General features: G+C 51.3%; 3 protein-coding genes across 6 annotated transcripts in view; 2 read left to right on the forward strand and 1 right to left on the reverse strand.

Annotated features, from left to right (window-relative positions):
* LOC112411846 (tubulin alpha-4A chain) overlaps positions 1-3138 on the forward strand; it is a 3743-nt gene extending 605 nt beyond the window's left edge. The window contains exons 2-4 of the mRNA XM_024763171.1: positions 948-1170; positions 1482-1630; positions 2094-3138. Of these exons, the coding sequence (XP_024618939.1) occupies positions 948-1170; positions 1482-1630; positions 2094-3065 (1344 nt within the window). The 3' untranslated portion in view covers positions 3066-3138. The remainder of the gene's footprint in view (positions 1-947; positions 1171-1481; positions 1631-2093) is intronic.
* Positions 3139-4591: 1453 nt separating this feature from the next.
* On the reverse strand, positions 4592-8359 carry STK16 (serine/threonine kinase 16). Of its 4 annotated transcripts, none has more exons than XM_024763116.1 (8): positions 8220-8359; positions 7669-7858; positions 6646-6865; positions 6262-6395; positions 5956-6076; positions 5735-5830; positions 5207-5328; positions 4592-5093 (listed from the first exon to the last, which is right to left on the reverse strand). In XM_024763116.1, the coding sequence occupies exons 2-8, from the start codon at positions 7752-7754 to the stop codon at positions 4955-4957; spliced, it is 918 nt and encodes a 305-aa protein (XP_024618884.1). In that variant the 5' UTR covers positions 7755-7858; positions 8220-8359; the 3' UTR covers positions 4592-4954. The 4 variants fall into 4 exon arrangements, with proteins under 4 accessions (XP_024618884.1, XP_024618885.1, XP_024618886.1 ...); XM_024763117.1 differs by lacking the exon at positions 8220-8359 and adding an exon at positions 8151-8196; XM_024763118.1 differs by lacking the exon at positions 8220-8359 and adding an exon at positions 8062-8122.
* GLB1L (galactosidase beta 1 like) lies at positions 8344-19212 on the forward strand. Its single transcript, XM_024763115.1, has 17 exons — positions 8344-8514; positions 9844-9970; positions 10147-10313; positions 10567-10717; positions 11205-11265; positions 15255-15349; positions 15448-15622; positions 15711-15769; positions 15873-15994; positions 16104-16144; positions 16342-16460; positions 16776-16850; positions 16970-17059; positions 17185-17298; positions 17587-17718; positions 18404-18619; positions 18782-19212. Exons 2-17 carry the CDS (start codon positions 9902-9904, stop codon positions 19043-19045), a joined length of 1950 nt encoding a protein of 649 aa, XP_024618883.1. The 5' UTR covers positions 8344-8514; positions 9844-9901; the 3' UTR covers positions 19046-19212.
* Positions 19213-19321: the final 109 nt, after the last annotated feature.

Here is a 19321-nt window from a genome sequence, read left to right on the forward strand (position 1 = left end):
AGGCAAGGCGGTTACCTCTGGGGCCTCACCGCAGGTTCCGCTTCCTTTTCTGGGTATTTGGAAACCGTCACCCCGCCATTTCGGTGTCGAAAAGGGAGGCTGCGCCGGCCCTGCGTGGCACCAATTTGGCTCTTCAGAGGTTAATTTCACACTGGCAGGGATGAGCCTAGGGCAGCGAGTGCCCCAGTACCCACAACCCGTATTGCCTGCGCCTGCCGTCTTTTGCTCTCTGCAGTCTCGGTGAGGGTTCCGCAGTGGACGAAGGTGGTGAAGACACCCAGGGTGTGGGGGTGGAGGTGACGAGCGCAGCCAGACGGGCTTGAAAGGCGGTGGGGGGAGGGCATCCTGCTGGCCAGCGTGGTCAGTTGACGCCTGGCTGGAAGGCTGAGACACCTCTGCAGCCCGCAAGAATGAAAGGGGGAGAGGGTTATACGAAATACTAGTTGTTCCATCCTCAGAGCAAAGAACTAATCAAGCTGGGGACCTCTAGCTATAAATCCATAGCTCCGGAAAACCTTCTGTCCCTCCTCAGGCTCTTGAGAAGCTGATTTGTGGGAGTAGGGATTGGGAACAGCTGAAAAATCGCTTGTCCTTGTCTCAGTTACTGCAGTGTCTGCCTGTCTCATACGCACTTGCCCTCTCCGTCCTCCCTGAGTGTCCTGTGAATGTAGCAGGGTCATGTGGAGCCACAGCTCTTACTTGACAAGGTCCCAGTGGAGAAGTAGGCTGAGGGACTGGCCTGCCCTACTGGGTGCCTCCAGTTGGAAGGTCCTATGCAGGGGAGCCTGGGCAGGCTGCCAGCCTCTTTGACCTCTGCCCAGCCCCAAGCCTCCACTTTTGCCAACTGAGTGATCCTAACTGGTAGGTGATAGGGTGGGAGAGAGGCTCATGAGGTAAGGACTTATGTATGTGGAGCTTATGCCATGTCCCCTCTCTTTATCCTTCAGCGTGAATGCATCTCAGTCCATGTGGGGCAGGCAGGTGTTCAGATGGGCAATGCCTGCTGGGAGCTCTACTGTCTGGAACATGGGATTCAGCCAGATGGGCAGATGCCCAGTGACAAGACCATTGGTGGAGGGGACGACTCCTTCACCACCTTCTTCTGTGAAACCGGTGCTGGAAAGCATGTGCCCCGGGCAGTTTTTGTGGATTTGGAGCCCACCGTAATCGGTGAGAGGAAGAGAGGGTGGAATTGAGGGGATGGAAAGTGACTCTAAGCTTCTCTCTGGAGAGAGGGTGTGTAGACCTGGCTTTCCTGGCCCTAAAAACCCCTTGCCCTGCTGGAAGCTAAAGAAGGCAAGCTGATTGCAGGCTGGCCTGGGCAGCAGGTCTGGGTTTCCCATACACACTGGTATCTCAGGCTGGCAGAAGGATGAGCTCTTCCATATATCTGACCACAGTTACCAGGCTGGGGGAGGGAGGTATGTGCTGAGCACAGCCTTGTGGTTTCTGCCCTAATGATGTGGTTTATGCCCTTCCAGATGAGATCCGAAATGGCCCATACCGACAGCTCTTCCACCCCGAGCAGCTCATCACTGGGAAAGAGGATGCTGCTAACAACTACGCTCGTGGTCACTATACCATTGGCAAGGAAATCATTGACCCTGTACTGGACCGAATCCGCAAGCTGGTGAGAACTTGGGATGGAAGGAAGGGAGCGTTTGAGAGGATGCTAATGGTCAGAAACATTTTTTCCCAGATCCATTTCTTTTTTTTTGCGGTATGCGGGCCTCTCACCGCTGTGGCCTCTCCCGTTGTGGAGCACATGCTCCGGACGCGCAGGCTCAGCGGCCATGGCTCACGGGCCCAGCCGCTCCACGGCATGTGGGATCTTCCCAGACTGGGGCACGAACCCGTGTCCCCCGCATCGGCAGGCGGACTCTCAACCACTGCGCCACCAGGGAAGCCCTCCCACATCCATTTCATGGGGTCATCTCTAATTGTACATGTCCCAGAGCATGCTGCAGCTATGGGATACTCATTAGTCTTTGCCTTGACTCCTGAGAAATTTTAGGCGTTTGTGAAGCCAGAAGATAAAGAGTTCCTCAGGGCCCTTCCCTGCCCACATTGCTCTTTACTTTCTTGCCTTTCAGTCTGATCAGTGCACAGGACTTCAGGGCTTCCTGGTGTTCCACAGCTTTGGAGGAGGCACTGGCTCTGGCTTCACCTCACTCCTGATGGAGCGGCTCTCTGTTGACTATGGCAAGAAATCCAAGCTGGAGTTCTCCATCTACCCAGCCCCGCAGGTGTCCACAGCTGTGGTGGAGCCCTATAACTCCATCCTGACCACCCACACCACCCTGGAGCACTCAGACTGTGCCTTCATGGTGGACAACGAAGCCATCTATGACATCTGCCGCCGCAACCTAGACATCGAGCGCCCGACATACACCAACCTCAACCGCCTCATCAGCCAGATCGTCTCCTCCATCACGGCCTCCCTGCGCTTCGACGGCGCCCTCAACGTGGACCTCACGGAGTTCCAGACCAACCTGGTGCCCTACCCTCGCATCCACTTCCCCCTGGCCACCTATGCGCCAGTCATCTCTGCAGAGAAAGCCTACCACGAGCAGCTGTCGGTGGCAGAGATCACCAATGCCTGCTTCGAGCCTGCCAACCAGATGGTGAAGTGTGATCCCCGTCACGGCAAGTACATGGCCTGCTGCCTGCTGTACCGTGGAGACGTGGTGCCCAAGGATGTCAACGCCGCCATCGCTGCCATCAAGACCAAGCGCAGTATTCAGTTCGTGGACTGGTGCCCCACGGGCTTCAAGGTTGGCATCAACTACCAGCCCCCCACTGTGGTGCCCGGGGGTGATCTGGCCAAGGTGCAGCGTGCCGTGTGCATGCTGAGCAACACGACCGCCATCGCTGAGGCCTGGGCCCGCCTGGACCACAAGTTCGACCTGATGTATGCCAAGAGGGCGTTTGTGCACTGGTACGTGGGCGAGGGCATGGAGGAGGGTGAGTTCTCCGAGGCCCGGGAGGATATGGCTGCCCTGGAGAAGGATTACGAGGAAGTAGGCATCGACTCCTATGAGGACGAGGATGAGGGAGAAGAATAGAACAGCTGCCTGGAGTCCACTCACTATGTTTATTGCAAAATCCTTTCGAAATAAACGGTCTCCTTGCACGGTTTCTTGTCCCCTCTGTGAGTGATTAAGCTTCTGCTGCCTCGTCCCCTTTTGTGCTGCTGCTGCTTCTGCTGCTGCCCTCACTATGTGCTGCTCATGACTGTCCCTTCCATGGCTGAAAGTGAGAACTTCAGGCAGGAAAGAAAGACCTTCCTTGCCAGGCCCAGGAAACATGACCCCGTGGATGATCCTAGAGGAGCCCAGGATAGGGGGGAGATGAGGACCAAGTCTTGGACCCGTCTGTCCAGCCATAAGCTGTTAAAGGATCTGAGGCTTCACTTCTGTTCCAAGTAGTAGTTTAAGCCCAGCAGTTTCTGTATTTGAGAGACGGCTACCCTATTCTTCCCGCTGCTCTGCATTCACTGACTCTGGAAGCAAGGCTTGGCCCAGGTACCTCTGTGCGTTATAAGGGCTTGGGAGTGGGGCTGAGCTGGCCCAGAGTTCCTGGGCATGGAGCCTAGTCATAAGCTTGGGGGATGGGAGGGAACAAGGGCGATCTCCTAGAGTTGTTTGTGTCACTGCACCTCCTAGCAGCTTTGCAAAGCTTACTGTTGGTCTCGCTGCTTTGCTGGGGCCTAGGGTTGTGCCATTAAAAGTCAGGTCATTTCCCCTCTGTTTGTGCTTTCTTTCTGGCCTCAGCCTCTGTGCTAGCTGGTGGGAGCCTCCTGCCAGGGCCCTGGGGAAAACTTCAACTTTGCTAACAGGCACCCTGGGACGCACACTGACGTCAGCAGTTGGGGGTGGGCACAGTGCGGGGAAGAAGCTTCAATCTCAGGAGCAGGAGATGCGAACCCTGCCCTTGCCTCCCCTCCCTGGTGATTCAGGAACACAGTGCCCTTCCCAGGGGAACAGCTTTCAAGCCCAGCAAGGGCAGGGCCCCTGTTTACTCAGCAGAGTAAGCAGGAAGTGGCAGCTGGATACTGCCACACCACACTGGCCTCATTAATCATTAACCATGTGTGAACTAGAACCATCTGGGAGAGATTCTGGGCCAAAATGGCTGCCACTTCCACTCCCCTTGCTCCCAGGCAGAGGCTAGAGACCAGCTATGTAGCCGTCCCAAAGACTCCTCAGGTGTCGCCACCCAGAAGCCGTTGCCTGGAAGACTAGCCGGGCTGCTCTGACTAAGCTACCCAGCCCTGGGAATGAAGAAATGAAAGTATGAATTGAGGGTGAGGGTGCTTAAGGCGGCCCTGGTCACAGTTCTAGGCATAGAAGCCAGTTCAAACCAGAGCATCTTGAAGTTTCTGAATAAGACAAGCTAGGAGAAGTATTGCCCACCACCAACCAGCCAGATCTAAGGTAGGCACACCTGCCTACGTACGTGGAATGATGAACTCACGCCATTCTTGACACTACGCCAGTTCCTCTTCTCTCCAGGCTCTCCCTTGGAAATGGCAACCAGACTTTTGGCCCCCTGCACCTCTTCTCTCACTCCAGGCACAATGAAACTAAGATCACACCAAGCTACTTTCACTTTATTCTTCTATTCATACATTTTCCTGCTCCCAGATTTGGAGGCAGATCATGATGTAAGCTCAGCAGTCCTGCTCAGAACCTTTACCAGATTCTATCAGTTCCCCTTTCCCCATTCCCCACCCTCACCCACCACTACCCAGTCAGGCCCCCAGTCCAGTTGTTGCTCTTGGGCGTAAGGGAGCAGAATCAGAGACAGAAGACTGAGCTGACTGTCCCCACCCCACAGCTGCCCCCAACTACAAGACAGCTGTCCTGGTTAGAAGGGATGGAGATTCCACTAAGGGGTGGGAGCTTCTTCCCAAGGCACAGGGGCCACCTTCTCAACATGGCCACTGGTTTGTTCAGATTTGGGTAGTGTGCTGGCTCTGAGCTGGGGGCTGCAATGCCTCCAACTGACTCAGGAGGAAAGGAATATGAGGGCGCTGCTGCGGGTCCACGGTCATCATTAAGGTCAGCAGCTGCCGCAAGGCTGAAGAATGCCTGTAGAAGGAGGAAGGCAGGGTGATGAGGGCAGCCATCCCGTGCTACAGCTCCAGCCCCGCAAACGGCTGGGAGGAGTCTGAACTGCTTTTGCTGCCCCCTTCACTGCTCACCTGGGGCTCTGCGGGATGCTTAGTTGGTTCTGCACAGCAAGGGCCACACTGTCACCCTTCTGGAACACCATGTCATAAGGGCCTTCCCCAAACATCATGGCATATAGCACACAGCCTAGGGACTAAGCATAACTTGGTTATTCCTTGGAAGGGGACCAGTGTAGGTGATATTGCTCCCCTTAATTCTGTAGTGAAAGGAAACTACAATATGCGGACTTCAGTCACATGACACCACCGGGGCCCAGAGAAACTGCGAGTTAGCTGGAGGCCTCTGCACCCTGTGCTTGGCCACTGCCTTCAGCCCTGGCAGGTGGCTGTACTCACCCTGTTCAAAGGGCGGGATTATACCACTTCCTGAGCAACTGAGTACAGCGTCAGTGACAGTTCCCAGGAAGAGAGTCGAGGGCGGATGAGGGCATACGTGGTTTCTGGGGCCCCATGCGCTAGAAACCAAAGACCTGTTCTACTCCACAGTAGGTACAGAGCAGCACTCCTCCCCACCCAGATTCCCACCCACATCCTCCTCACCCAGACATCAGTCCGCTCATCGATGACACAGTGGCTCTGCACGGAAAAGAGCTCCGGGGCCCGGTAGGAGATGGTGCACCGCTGGGCTGCCCAGTCCTGGAACAGTGGCCCCAGAGCTCAAAAGTGGGGCACAGGTCATGGTCATGTGACCACATTGGGGCACGCACCAGAAGGGGTTGAGGATGGGGAACAGGTAAGCAAAGGAACCTAGAGACTCTTACCTGGAGGGTCAGAGCCTGGCGGGAGCCCTCCACGTGGATGCATGCTTGACTCATGGAACCCAAGTCCATTAAAACTGGCTGCCCCTCATCTCCAAGCAAGATATTGGTGGGTTTCAGGTCCCTGCAGGAAAGTGGAAACGAACCATGAGCGTCCTTGGACAGGAAGGCTGGAATCCTGGGCGGGGGGGAGGGGGGGCGCAAAAGAATCATGGGGGCTGTTCTTTGGGAGGACAGCAGAGACCTCTCATTTCTCTTGATGAGGCTCTTCCCTTCTGCCCAGCAGGTACACAGGAGCCTCCCACTGACCTGTGGGCATAACCCTTGGCATGAATAGCCTCCAGGCCTCTGCAGATACTCAGCAGCAGCTGAAGGATTTGCTCTTCAGTCAAGAAGTTGCCTTTGTCCTTCAGCTGTTCTATCTCGTCCCATAGCGTACCTCTCTGCAAAACAAGTTTCCCCACAGTTGATGTTTTTTTAGCCTCTGCTCCTTGAGCCTGAGTCCTTCCCCATGACAAAGCCTATCAACCATCTCACCACACACCCCACAGCCCCATCTGGGTTCCTTAAACCCCAAATCTGAAGTAGTCAAACCAGAACACGGTCTCTGCTTCCCAACGTTCTTGACTGCTCACACAGCCCTTGGCAGGTGGCTCTGTTGCAACCCCCTCCATAGCCAGGAGACTTTCTGACCTTGAAGAAGGGTAGCAGCAGCCAGGCCTCATGTTTAGTGCCTCGCTCCCTCAGACAATAAGCCACAAGGCGAAGGATGTTGGGGTGATGGAAGAGGCGATGCATGTCTGCTTCTCGTTGTGCCTCCTCCCGGTCCTGCTGCTCATGACACAGGATTCGCTTCAGGGCGTAGAACTGTCCATCATGTAACCCCTCCACTAGGTCCACATAGCTGAACCCACTGTGGACCAAAGGGGTCAGTGAAGGACCATGGTCATTTCCCACATTGCTTGGACCCAGAGGAATTCCCTGGGGAGAAGGGTGGGGCAGGGTGGTGTCTTTCCCATTTAGTAACAACCCTCCCAAGGTGTGACTCTAAAAAGAAGTCTGAAGATTATTACACTTTGAGCTCAAGACCAGGGACAGAGTCACCTTTTAGGTGCTATGATTTTTTTTTTTTTTTTTGCGGTACACAGGCCTCTCACTGTTGTGGCCTCTCCCGTTGAGGAGCACAGGCTCCGGACGCGCAGGCTTAGCGGCCGTGGCTCACGGGCCTAGCCGCTCCATGGCATGTGGGATCTTCCCGGACCGGGGCACAAACCCATGTCCCCTGCATCGGCAGGCGGACTCTCAACCACTGCGCCACCAGGGAAGCCCCTAGGTGCTATGATCTTAATGCAGGGCTCTGCACATGACAGATGCTCCATAAATATTAAATAAATAACAGTCAACATTTATCAAGTGCTATGAACCAGGCCGTAGGGGAGACATTTGATACGCAGTATCTGGTTTTGTCCTCACAGCCCTACAAGTGAAGCATAATTAGCTCCAAAAGGCAGATGAAACTATGGCTTATCAAGGCCATACATGGTGAATCTAGGAAGCCTGGCTCCACAATCCACTTTCTTGACCACCACAGTAGCTGGGCTCTGTCAGGTGAATCAGAGACTAGGCAGAAAACTTTTGTGCCCCTATCATGTGCAGACTGCTGTCCTTCAAACACCATAACCCTAGGGACTAGTTAAATGATTTCCAAACACTCACCCCTCCCCCAGTTTCTGGATGAAGAGGTAGCGCTTATTGTCAATGATGACAGTTCCCCGAGAGCAGACACAAAGCGCGTGGCCCATAGTGTCTCAGTCATCCTCCTCAAGGACGGTCTGGGGCTGCCAAAGGGTTCGTCCAGGTTGAGAGGTCTCTTTCAGGCAAGTCGCTGGGGGTCCAGCGGATCATGCTGGAAGGAAAAGAACGGCAGGGTCGCTGGCCGGGCACAATCCAGAAGACCCCTAAAGTGGCAACGTGGAGCGCTCAGGGCCAGATCTCGGAACCTAGAAAAAAATGGGCCCTGGCAACGCCGGCTCCAAGGCTGGGGTCAGGTGCCTAAAAGCCTCAGGCCCCGCGGCGACTCCCAGGCCACTTCCTCCAACCCCCGCCCACCTTTAGGCGACTCCCACTCCCACGCCCGTTGGGCTGCAAAGGCAGGTCATGGGGGGGTTCCGGCGGGGAGGTGCGAGGCCCGGACCCACCACTTGCAGAGCCCACCCCAGTCTCGGTGCGCAGAGCCCAGGGTGGGCCAGCCTGGACTCCCAACTCACCTGGCTTCGGCTGGAGGGAAGCGCCAGACACCGGAAACAGCTATTACGTCATCAGCCCGCGCCTGTGTAACGGCCCGTAGTATGCTAGCAACCTCTGGGCACCCAGACGATGTGGGGGCGTGGAGCTGAGAGGCCCCGTGCTGGCTAGGCCTGGGGGAGGACGGGTCCCAGGACCCGAGTGAGGGTTCCACACCTGTCCTTCAGTACGGGTCAAGACGCAGGCACCTACGCCAAAGGGGAGCAAAGCCGGCCTCGGCCTGAGGCCCCCCAGGACCTCCATCTCCCAAAGCCAGAGGTAGGGGGCGTCATACCTCCCGCGCACTGGGCAGCCAGCTACGGTCCAGCCTGAGGTGGATGCTGAGAGGGGCGGGTGCTGGCGGCCTGGACCCCCTGGAGCTCTGATCAGTACAACCTTGAGGGCTCTGGCCTGTATCCCATTACCGTAGTCTCAGTGGTTAAGAGCTCAGGCTCTTGAACCAGACTAGGGTCTGAATCCTGTCTTAATAGCCTATTAGCTGTGTGACCTAAACAAGTTACTTAACCTCTGGAAGGCTCACTTTCCCTCACTGTAAAATGGGTATAATAGTACCTAAGGTTAAGTGCATGAACTGTGAGGCCAGACTGCCTTGTTTAAATCCCAGCTCTACTAAACTAGTTGTGTGACATTGAACAGGCTACTTAATATTTGTATCCTTCAGTCTCCTCATCAGTAAAATGGAAATGATAATCATCATAGAGTTGTCTGGAGATTAAATGAGAGGTAAAGTGCTTAGCACAGTATTTGACACATAGCTCTCAGCAGCGTCAATAATCAGAAATTATTAATAATATTATCCTGGTCCTCACATCCCAGGCTTGGGACTGTGAAGGCAGGTGTAATGGAAATTCACAAATTCCCAAGCCTTGGAACCAAGCAGTTGTCCTCCACCTCTCTTGCCTAAGCAGGCAGGGATAAATTGGAAAGAGGTGCACATCCAAAGAAAATAGGATGGCCTAGATGGTCTCTTTTGTTGAAGCAGCAAAGGACTCTCCAGGAAAAAGATTCCTCTTGTAATCTGGTCCCCCCCACCCCTTTCCTCTGGTTTCCCTTGGTTCTGAACCTGTTTCTGACATTCATCTAGATTTAACCTGCTATGTGCCAGGCCCTGTGATAGAAGCAGAGGATTCAGGTTGGATAAGATTCTCCCCACCCTCAGGGGGCTCAGTGTAGTAGAGCACTGCTTCTCAATCTTTATTTATTTGGCTGCGCTGGTCTTAGTTGCGGCATGTGGGCTCTTAGTTGTGGCATGTGGGATCTAGTGCACTGGGAGCACAGAGTCTTACCCACTGGACCACCAGGGAAATCCCTGCTTCTCAATCTTGAGTTTGCTTAGGAGCACCTGGAAAGCTTGTCAAAATACAAAATCTGATTCTATAGGTTTGAGGTAAGATCTGAGACTCCGCATTTCTAACAGGTGATGCTGGTGAAGCTGGCTCATGAACTGCACTTTGAGTATCAAAATGTAGAGGATTTTACAAACTAGTAGAGTAGTGGGTAGCTGCAGGCTGTAGACAAAGTCCAGACTAATTCGTCTGGCAACTTGAGGTGGTCTCCGCCCACTTGCTCGCTGAGGTTCCCTCCCAGGAATCCGCCACGTGACGGTTGGACCACCGTCTCTGACTAGAAGAGCCCCGAAAGCGCCATGGCTCCCCAGAAGCTGCTCTGCCTTCCCTCCCTGCTGCTGCTACTCCTGACGCGGCTGCTGCCCCAGGTAGGATGAGTATCAAACCACCCGGCTGGGTGCGGGGAGACGGGATCAGATATGGCGGAGGAGAGAACGAAAGTGAAAACAACAGAATACTGGGAAGGGCTAGTTCCATCTCTGCTCTTGGCAGAAGCTGACCCCCGACTCCAGACCACTGCTGAGCACCGTCTCTCCCCTTGCAGGCACACACTCGGTCGTTTGTAGTGGATCGGGATCATGACAGATTCCTCCTGGACGGGGCCCCGTTCCGCTACGTGTCTGGCAGCCTGCACTACTTTCGGGTACCACGGGTGCTTTGGGCAGACCGGCTTTTCAAGATGCGAATGAGTGGCCTCAACGCCATACAGTTGTAAGAAGTGCTCCCGAGAGCCATGGAAGGGTGGGATTTACTCTTCCTACCACCCCCTTAAGAAGGGGATCAGGACAGTAAGATTGGCTGTGTATGAGAGGTTCTAGCCCCAGGGCCTCCCAGCCAAGGGTGGGAAAGGGTGGGCCAGGACCTCCTTCCAACAGCTTCCTGGAGATTCCCTGCAAGGCCTGAGCCCATAGGCCTCCGCGGCATCTCCCTGCCTTGGGCCCTTGTTAACCTCTTCCTTTCTCAGTTATGTGCCCTGGAATTACCACGAGCCAGAGCCTGGGGTCTATAACTTTAATGCCAGCCGTGACCTCTTTGCATTTCTGAAAGAGGCAACTTTAGCAAACCTGTTGGTCATACTGAGACCAGGACCTTACATCTGTGCAGAGTGGGAGATGGTGAGTTAGTGGGAGAATGAATAGAAGCAAAGCCTCCCAAGTGCAGTTCCCAGACGACTCGCATCTGCCCCCACTCTAGGGTCACTTCCATCACTATACTCAACTTCCTCCCTTCTTACCTCCCCTACTCCACTCCCAGACAACAAAACCCAGTCACTTTTTTTTTTTGGCTGCCTTGGGGCTTCGTTGCTGCTCGGGCTTTCTCTAGTTGCAGTGAGCGGGGCTACTTTTCTTTGTGGTGTGTGGGCTTCTCACTGCAATGGCTTCTCTTGTTGTGGAGCACGGGCTCTAGGCGCGCAGGCTTCAGTGGTTGTGGCATGCGGGCTCAGTAGTTGTGGTGCACGGGCTTAGTTGCTCTGCAGCATGTGGGATCTTCACGGACCAGGGCTCAAACCCATGTCACCTGCATTGGCAGGCGGATTCTTAACCACTGCGCCACCAGGGAAGTCCCCCACTCACTTCTCTGTTGTCTTTATGTTTGTCTCAGGGGGGTCTCCCAGCCTGGTTGCTTCGAAAACCTAAAATTCATCTGAGAACTTCAGATCCAGGTGAGTTAAGAAAAAAAGACTTGACACAGAAAAAAGCAAAGGACAACAACAAAATGGGTCATTTGAGTGCCCCAAACAGAGATCATTCATTCAAATATTTAGTGTTTTCATCATGCCCAGCAGAATGCTAGGAAATGGGGGACCAGACAGACCCAGTCTGGAAGAAACGTTAATTTAAAAAAACCCCAAACTTATAAGATTATTTAAAAATACTACACAAGAAAATAGACAAGGAGTTGAGATAGTGAATAACAGGGCCTCTTATAGGTAGGAAGGCCAGAAAAGGCTTTCCTGAGATGACATTTCAGTTACTCTAGGGAAGGGAAAACACCGGTCATATGAAGAGTGAGGTGAGAACGACCAGGTAGAGGGAATGATGTATTGTTTTAAAATTAATTAATTCATTTATTTTTGGCCGCGCCTCAGGGCTTGTAGGATCTCCCAGACCAGGGATTGAATGGCCCTCGGCAGTGAAAGTGCGAAGTCCTAACCACTGGACCGCCAGGGAGTTCCCGGATATGGTATCTTTTCAGGCCCAGAGATAGGAAAGATCATGGCATGGTTGAGGCCAGCATGGCTGGAGCACAGTGGGTGAGGGAGAGTAGTATGACAAGAAATTGTAGATAGATAAGGACTGTTAATGCAGGATCTTACAGGCCACTGTAAGGGGTTTGCATTTTATTATAAGCACAGTAGAAAGTCATTGAAAGAGTTTAACCAGAATTATCTGATTTGTTTTTAGATTACGTTAGCCTGGATGTGGAAAATGGATTGAGGGGAGCAAGGGTAGAGGTGGAGAAACTTAACTGGGAGACTATGATTGTAGCTGAGGAGAGAGATGATGGCTCCTGGAATGTGATAGTGGTGGAAATAGAAAGAAGAGAGCAGGACTGAGCTATAGGTTGGAGATAAAAGTCACCAGGACTCTATTGACAGATTTGATGAGAGGGGGAGGGGTGGGGGCAGTGTGGGTAGGATGAGGAAAGAAAGGAATCAAGTTTCTGGCCAGTCAAGATGGTGGTGCCATTTATTGACTTAGGGAAGATAGAGAAGACAAGGGGTGGCAAAAGAACAACTTTTGGGGAAGAAACAATGGTTCTGTTCTGGTCATGTTAAATTTTTATCACTCAAGGGAGGATATTAAGTAAGCAATAGGATGTGTGAATGTGGAGCTTAGGAGTAGGTCTGAGCTAGAGGTATAAATTTGGGAGTCATCGGTGTAAGGATGGCATTTAAATCCATGCGTACTGAGACATCACCTAGGGAAAGAGCATGAAAAAGAAAAGATGAGATGCCCAATATTTCAAGGCATTTGGATTTCATTTCAGGTGCAAGTAGGAAGTCATTAGAGCAGGGAATAATTCTATCTGCTTTACACCTTTTAAAAAGTTTACTGTTTTAAAAAGGTCAAAATTCCTTATATCTGCTGGGGACTCTCCAGGTGCTGTTTCACTTCTTAGGGTGCTGGAGAGCTTTATGCCACTTATAGCATTTCCGAAACTCAATTGACTATGAAATACATTTAAAATGATAAAGTATTGATGGAAAAACAACATGCAGTCTGTTTTTCTCAAGACCAGTGACCTCTTCATTGCTGAATCCATGGTGATGTCTCAGATCTTATCCCCCTTGACCAGTCAGCAGCATTCAGCCCAGTTGATCATTTTGTCCTGTGAAATACTCTTCTCACCGTTTCCATGATACCACACTTATGTGGTCCCTGCCCCTCCCCCTACAATCTTTCTGACCACTCCTTCTCAGTCTCTTACTGATCCTTCTCCATTTCCCTTTCCACTAAATGCTGGGGTGTGTCAGGGCTCAGTCCTTGGACACTTCTCTTTTCCATATGTATTTACTCCCTTTATGATCTCATTCATTTGCGTGGCTTTAAATTCCATCTGATAGCTAATGATTCTGAAATATATATCTCCAGTCAGGACCTTCCCTTGGCTTCCAAAACCATATATCCAACTGCCTACTTGACTTCTGCATTTGGAGGTCTAAAAGGCATACTGATACAACTAAGTTCCTTCCAAACCAGCTATTCATACACTCTCCCTGTCTCAGTTAATGGCAAGTCCATTTTCCAATTCATCGGGCTAAACACTGTGGTGGAATTTTTCACACCTGTCTTTCTCTCAGGCCCCTCATTCAGTCCGTCAGAAAATCCTGTCAGCTTCACCCTCAAAATATATTGTATTCAGTTACTTTTCATCGCCCCCATTGCCACCACCCTGGTCCAAACCACCTCTCTCAGCTGGATTACTTTAATACCTTCCTAACTGGTTTCCCTTCTTTGCCCCTCCCCCATGTAGTCTATTCTTAATTCAGCAGTCAGTGTGATCCTCTTAAAATATAAGTTTAAATATATATTTTAGATCATGTCATTTCTCTGTCTAAACCTCTCCAACAGGTTCTCAACTCATTCAGAATACGAACCATGGATTCCTTAAAATGGTCTATTAGGTCCTACCTCATTGGCCCAGTCATCTCCCTGACATCCACTCTTCTCCCCATTGTTCATGCTGGCTTCTCTGCTGTTCCTGTCTTGAGGCCTTTGCACATGGTACTGCCTCTATCTTCCTGCAGAACGACCTCGCTGATGCCTTCCCTGGGCCACCCTCTAAAATTTAAACTCCCTTCACCCCACCATTTTATATCCTCCTTCCCTGCTTAATTTTTTCTCCTTGGCATTAACACACTACATATTTTACCTGATTATTTAATTCACTGCCTCCCTCACTGGAAAGGAAATTCCACAAGGACAGAGATCTTTGTCCATTTTGTTCCCTTCTGTATCCCTAACACCTAGAACACTGCTTAGTGCATAGTGAGCACCCATAAATACCTGTTGAATGAGAGTTAATGTATGCTTGGATTAAAGGAGGCAAAACAACCTGGGCCTCCTTTATACAGAACACAAAATGTAAAGGAATTAAATGTTTTTTTTTTTTTTTTTTTTTTTTGGATTTTTGTGGTACGCGGGCCTCTCACTGCTGTAGCCTCTCCCGTTGTGGAGCACAGGCTCAGCGGCCATGGTTCACAGGCCCAGCCACTCCGCGGCATGTGGGATCCTCCCGGACCGGGGCACGAACCCGTGTCCCCTGCATCGGCAGGCGGACTCTCAACCACTGCGCCACCAGGGAAACCCTAAATGTTTTAAGAATATAAAAATACCCTCTAAAATATCTTTCGTTGACTCCACCTTTGAGAGTCCGCTATCTGCTAAGCATTGTCCTCAATGTCAGGGATGCAGCAAATGAACCTGACAGACAAGGTTCCTGCTCACTAGTGGGGGAGACCAACAGGAAACAATTACAGAAATAAATGCTTAATTATAATTTGTTAAGCACTCGAAAGGGAAGTATGAGGTGATGTGAGAGTGTGTAACAGGGGGATCTACCCTCATCTAGGATATCAGAGGTTTCCTTGGGGAAGTGAAATTTAAGACCTGAAGCCTGAGTTGGAGTTGCTTAGGTAAGGAGGCAGAGGTCATGCATGAGTCTTCTGAGGGTGAGTCAACAGAAATCACCAATAGGAGTTGAGAATTTAAGGCATGATACCTAATATCATCTTTCATTTGATGACTTAAATCTCCTGGACTGTCAGTTACATCAGGGTGCAGGTCAGACATTCTACACTTTTGTAAACTCCCATGCTACTTCATAGCAATCTCAAGTATATATGATTGCATAATAACAGCTCCATTTGATGTGTTTTAACATTTTTCTTACATTTAAAAAATGAATTTACAAGAAATACTGCTTTGTTTCCTATGCTCAAATTTCATTGCCATGCAACTATACAAGTGCTTAGGGTTCAGAGATTCTCCTGACAAGTCACCGCTTCCCAGACACAGCTGTGGACAAGTGGGATGCAAAGTGCAGCCCAGAGTTCAGGCAGCACTGAAGTTGCTAGCACTGAGGCTAGGGGTGGGGGCTGCAGAGGTGGTGGTGCCCTGATGAACAGAGCACTTCCCCTTCCTTTAGACTTCCTTGCCGCAGTGGACTCCTGGTTCAAGGTCTTGCTGCCCAAGATACATCCATGGCTCTACCACAATGGAGGCAACATCATTAGCATTCAGGTACAAGTGGAAAGTTGACTGGGCTAGGGGAAGGAGGTGATGGTGTCCTTAATTTCTCCACCTCATAGCTGACCTCCACATTTCCTTTCCCCTGGCAGGTGGAGAATGAATACGGTAGCTACGGGGCCTGCGACATGAGCTACATGAGACACCTGGCTGGGCTCTTCCGTGCACTGCTTGGAGACAAGATCTTGCTCTTCACCACAGATGGCCCTGAAGGCCTCAAATGTGGCTCCCTCCAGGGACTCTATACCACTATAGATTTTGGCCCAGGTCTCCTGAGCAAGGGTTCAGAGTGAAGTCTGGGGAAGGGGCACCTGTTCCATGTTGCTCATCTTTCACCTTTGCCTCCTTTCTGCAGCTGACAACATGACCAAAATCTTTGCCCTGCTTCGGAAGTATGAACCCCGCGGGCCATTGGTGAGGAGCCAGAGGGGAGGGCAATCAAAGCAGGTGTCAGAGTGGGAAATGGGTTGAGCTCGGTTTCCATCTGCCTCACAGCTCCTTTCACTTCATGCTGTAGGTGAACTCTGAGTACTACACAGGCTGGCTGGATTACTGGGGCCAGAATCACTCCACACGCTCCGTACCAGCTGTAACCAAAGGACTAGAGAACATGCTGAAGTTGGGAGCCAGTGTGAACATGTAACTGGAGACACTGGGGCCAGCATGACTCTGTAACTGGGTGCTGGGGATGAAGGTTAAGATTCAGTGGGTCAGCTTTTACCTTTCCCCCTGCTCTCCCCCACTTTAGGTACATGTTCCATGGAGGTACCAACTTTGGATACTGGAATGGTGAGTCCAGATGGTCCCTGGGGTGGCAGCAGGGAGGCAGCAAGGAACTAGAATCTGCAGGCTGCACGGATTAGGACGCTAGAAGCTGGATGTGGCCACTGCTACCCCTGCTGATAGCAAAACTCTCTGCATGCATTTCTTTGCTTAGTGCCTATCACCTGAAAGATATATGGAACTAATTAAATTGGTTTGACCAGGTGCTGATGAGAAGGGACGCTTTCTTCCAATTACTACCAGCTACGACTACGATGCACCCATATCTGAAGCAGGGGACCCCACACCTAAGCTTTTTGCTATTCGAAATGTCATCAGCAAGGTGCCCCACCACTTCATTAAGCACCAAAAGCTTTTATTAATTTGGGGGGAGGGAGTACCCAAATTGTAAAGGGATCCCATAAATCAGTGGTTGTTCTCTGGGCCAGAGAGCCCTCTGAGCACCCTGTGGCAGCATTTCTCACCCACCCAAATGGGATTCCCTGGGGAGACACACACAAATATGTGTAAAATTACAGAACCTTCATGACCCCTGAAGCCCTTCCCCGGACCCCCAGTTAAGAACCCTGCACTAGGGTCTTGGAATAGGGGTTCTTTGTGTGGTTTTCCTATGGCTCCTGAGAGAATTTGGTCTCAGTTCCAGGAAGTTCCCTTGGGACCTTTACCTCCCCCCAGCCCCAAGATGATGCTTGGACCTTTGAGCCTACACCTGGTAAGCTTCTCTCCATTACTCTCTAATTCTACCCCTTTATTCTCTAAATAGCCCAGCCTGTCCTACCCTCTATTCTGAAAGTTCCCTCATATTCTGATACTTTCCCCTTATTCTAACAGGATGGGAATTTGCTGGCTTTCCTAGACTTCCTATGTCCCCAAGGGCCCATCCATTCAATCCTGCCAATGACCTTTGAGGCTGTCAACCAGGTAAAGCATAATCCCCCATCCGGTGGGTATGGCAACAGCTATACCAGGGGTTCCCTCAGCTATGCATCTTCCCCACAGTATCCTTTCTTATCTCTCAGCTTATAAACTTATTCTTACACACCCAGGACCATGGGTATATGTTGTACCGGACCTATCTGACCCATACTGTTTCTGAGCCAACACAATTCTGGGTGCCAAACAATGGAGTCCATGATCGTGCCTACGTGATGGTGGATGGGGTGAGAACCTAATACCAGGCTATCTCTGAGCCCATTTCCTCTCCTCCCCAGCACACTTTAGTCTTAAATTTCCCATATCTACCTTTTCCCACTGCCTGCTCACATTTGAGGGGATAAGCTGGGATGAGGAAGAGTTTGACTAAGGATAAGGTTCCATTATGAATGGATAAGTGACAGAAGAGCTATATTCTCTTTGCCCTCTAAATCAGTGTCCTAATGTGGCTTCCTGTGTGGTGGCCACAGGCTAGATGCTGAGCGCCTCCCTTTTACAGACACTCTTATCCACAGGTGTTTCAGGGTGTTTTGGAACGAAACATGAAACACAACCTATTTTTGACGGGGAAAAAGGGGGCCAAACTGGATGTCTTGCTGGAGAACATGGGGAGGCTCAGTTTTGGGTCTAACAGCAGTGACTTCAAGGTGAGCTAGCTATGCCCACTCCCTTGCCCCCATACTCTTTTTTTTTTTAATTTCATTTTTTAAATTATTTATTTGGCTGCCTTACTTGCTGCATGTGGGATCTTTGTTGCAGCACATGGCATCTTTTTTAGTTGCAGCATGCAGAATCTTTAGTTGTGGCATGCAGGATCCAGTTCCCTGACCAGGGATTGAACCCAAGCCCCCTGCATTGGGAGCGCAGTCTTAACCACTGGACCACCAGGGAATTCCCACCCCCCAATATTCTTATTGACCGAACTCCCTTGGAAAGATAGGGACCTAATAGAAGATAAACAAGAGCTATGTCCTGGGCTTCCCTGGTGGCGCAGTGGTTGAGAGTCTGCCTGCCGATGCAGGGGATGCGGGTTCGTGCCCCGGTCCGGAAAGATCCCACATGCAGCGGAGTGGCTGGGCCCGTGAGCCATGGCCGCTGAGCCTGCGCGTCCGGAGCCTGTGCTCCGCAACGGGAGAGGCCACAACAGTGAGAGGCCCGTGTACCACAAAAAAAAAAAAAAAAAAAAAAAAGCTATGTCCTTAGGGCTTAGGCAGCAAAGCAGCAGCTTGTGGGGACCTGGACATGGCCACTAGTTGCATCCCAGGGCTTGAGTAGGGATAGTTTGGCCTTAGAACTTAGAGAATGATGAATTTTCATTTGCCTTCTTCACAGGGCCTATTGGAGCCACCAATTCTGGGGCAAACGGTCCTTACCCAGTGGCTGATGTTCCCTCTGAAAGTTGATAATCTTGTAAAGTGGTGGTTTCCCAACCCGTTGCTGAAAAGCTCACATCCTCAAACTCCCTCTGGCCCCACCTTCTACTCTACAACCTTCCCAATTTTAGACTCAGGCGGGGACACATTTCTCTTTCTACCTGGATGGACCAAGGTATTGCTGACAGTGAGGGTGGGGCTGGGGAGTAGGGTGGTAAGAGGAAAATCTTGGAAGGAGGGAGAGCAGAAATTATTCCTCTGATTAGAAACCCCAAAGGGGATAATTGTACCCCTTTGAGAGCTGATCCTTTATATTCCTCTCCTTCCTCCTCCCCAGGGCCAAGTCTGGATCAATGGGTTTAACCTGGGCCGCTACTGGACAAAGAGGGGGCCACAACAGACCCTCTATGTGCCAAGACCCCTGCTGTTTCCTAGGGGAGCCCTCAACAAAATCACGTTGCTGGAGCTAGAAAATGTGCCTCTTCAGCCCCAAATCCAATTCCTGGATAGGCCTATCCTCAATAGCACTATGCATAAGACATACATCTATTCCCTCTCAGCTGAAAGTGCCTCTGAACCAATGGAGTTAAGTGGGCACTGAAAGAAAGGTAACCCTTGGACCTGGGACATGGAGTGGGCAGGATCCCTTGGTGCTAGTCATGGTGACCGTAAGGAAACAAAGGCCACAGGTCTGAATGTAAGTACAAGTGCAGTTTCCTTGCCAAACTTCATTGTGATTAAAATTCCAGAGACAGTACCAGCTCCACACACCTCTATGGCCCTGGTTCCTGAACGTCCCTCACCCCAATCTTCCAAATACTCTCTGGTTTCGTGGGGAAGAAGAAACCAGAGGGGGCCAATGTGTATGTGCCCTCTC

Source organism: Neophocaena asiaeorientalis, unplaced genomic scaffold, assembly GCF_003031525.2.
Source record: "Neophocaena asiaeorientalis asiaeorientalis breed wild unplaced genomic scaffold, Neophocaena_asiaeorientalis_V1.1 scaffold86, whole genome shotgun sequence".
In the NCBI taxonomy this organism is placed as follows: Eukaryota; Metazoa; Chordata; class Mammalia; order Artiodactyla; family Phocoenidae; genus Neophocaena; species Neophocaena asiaeorientalis.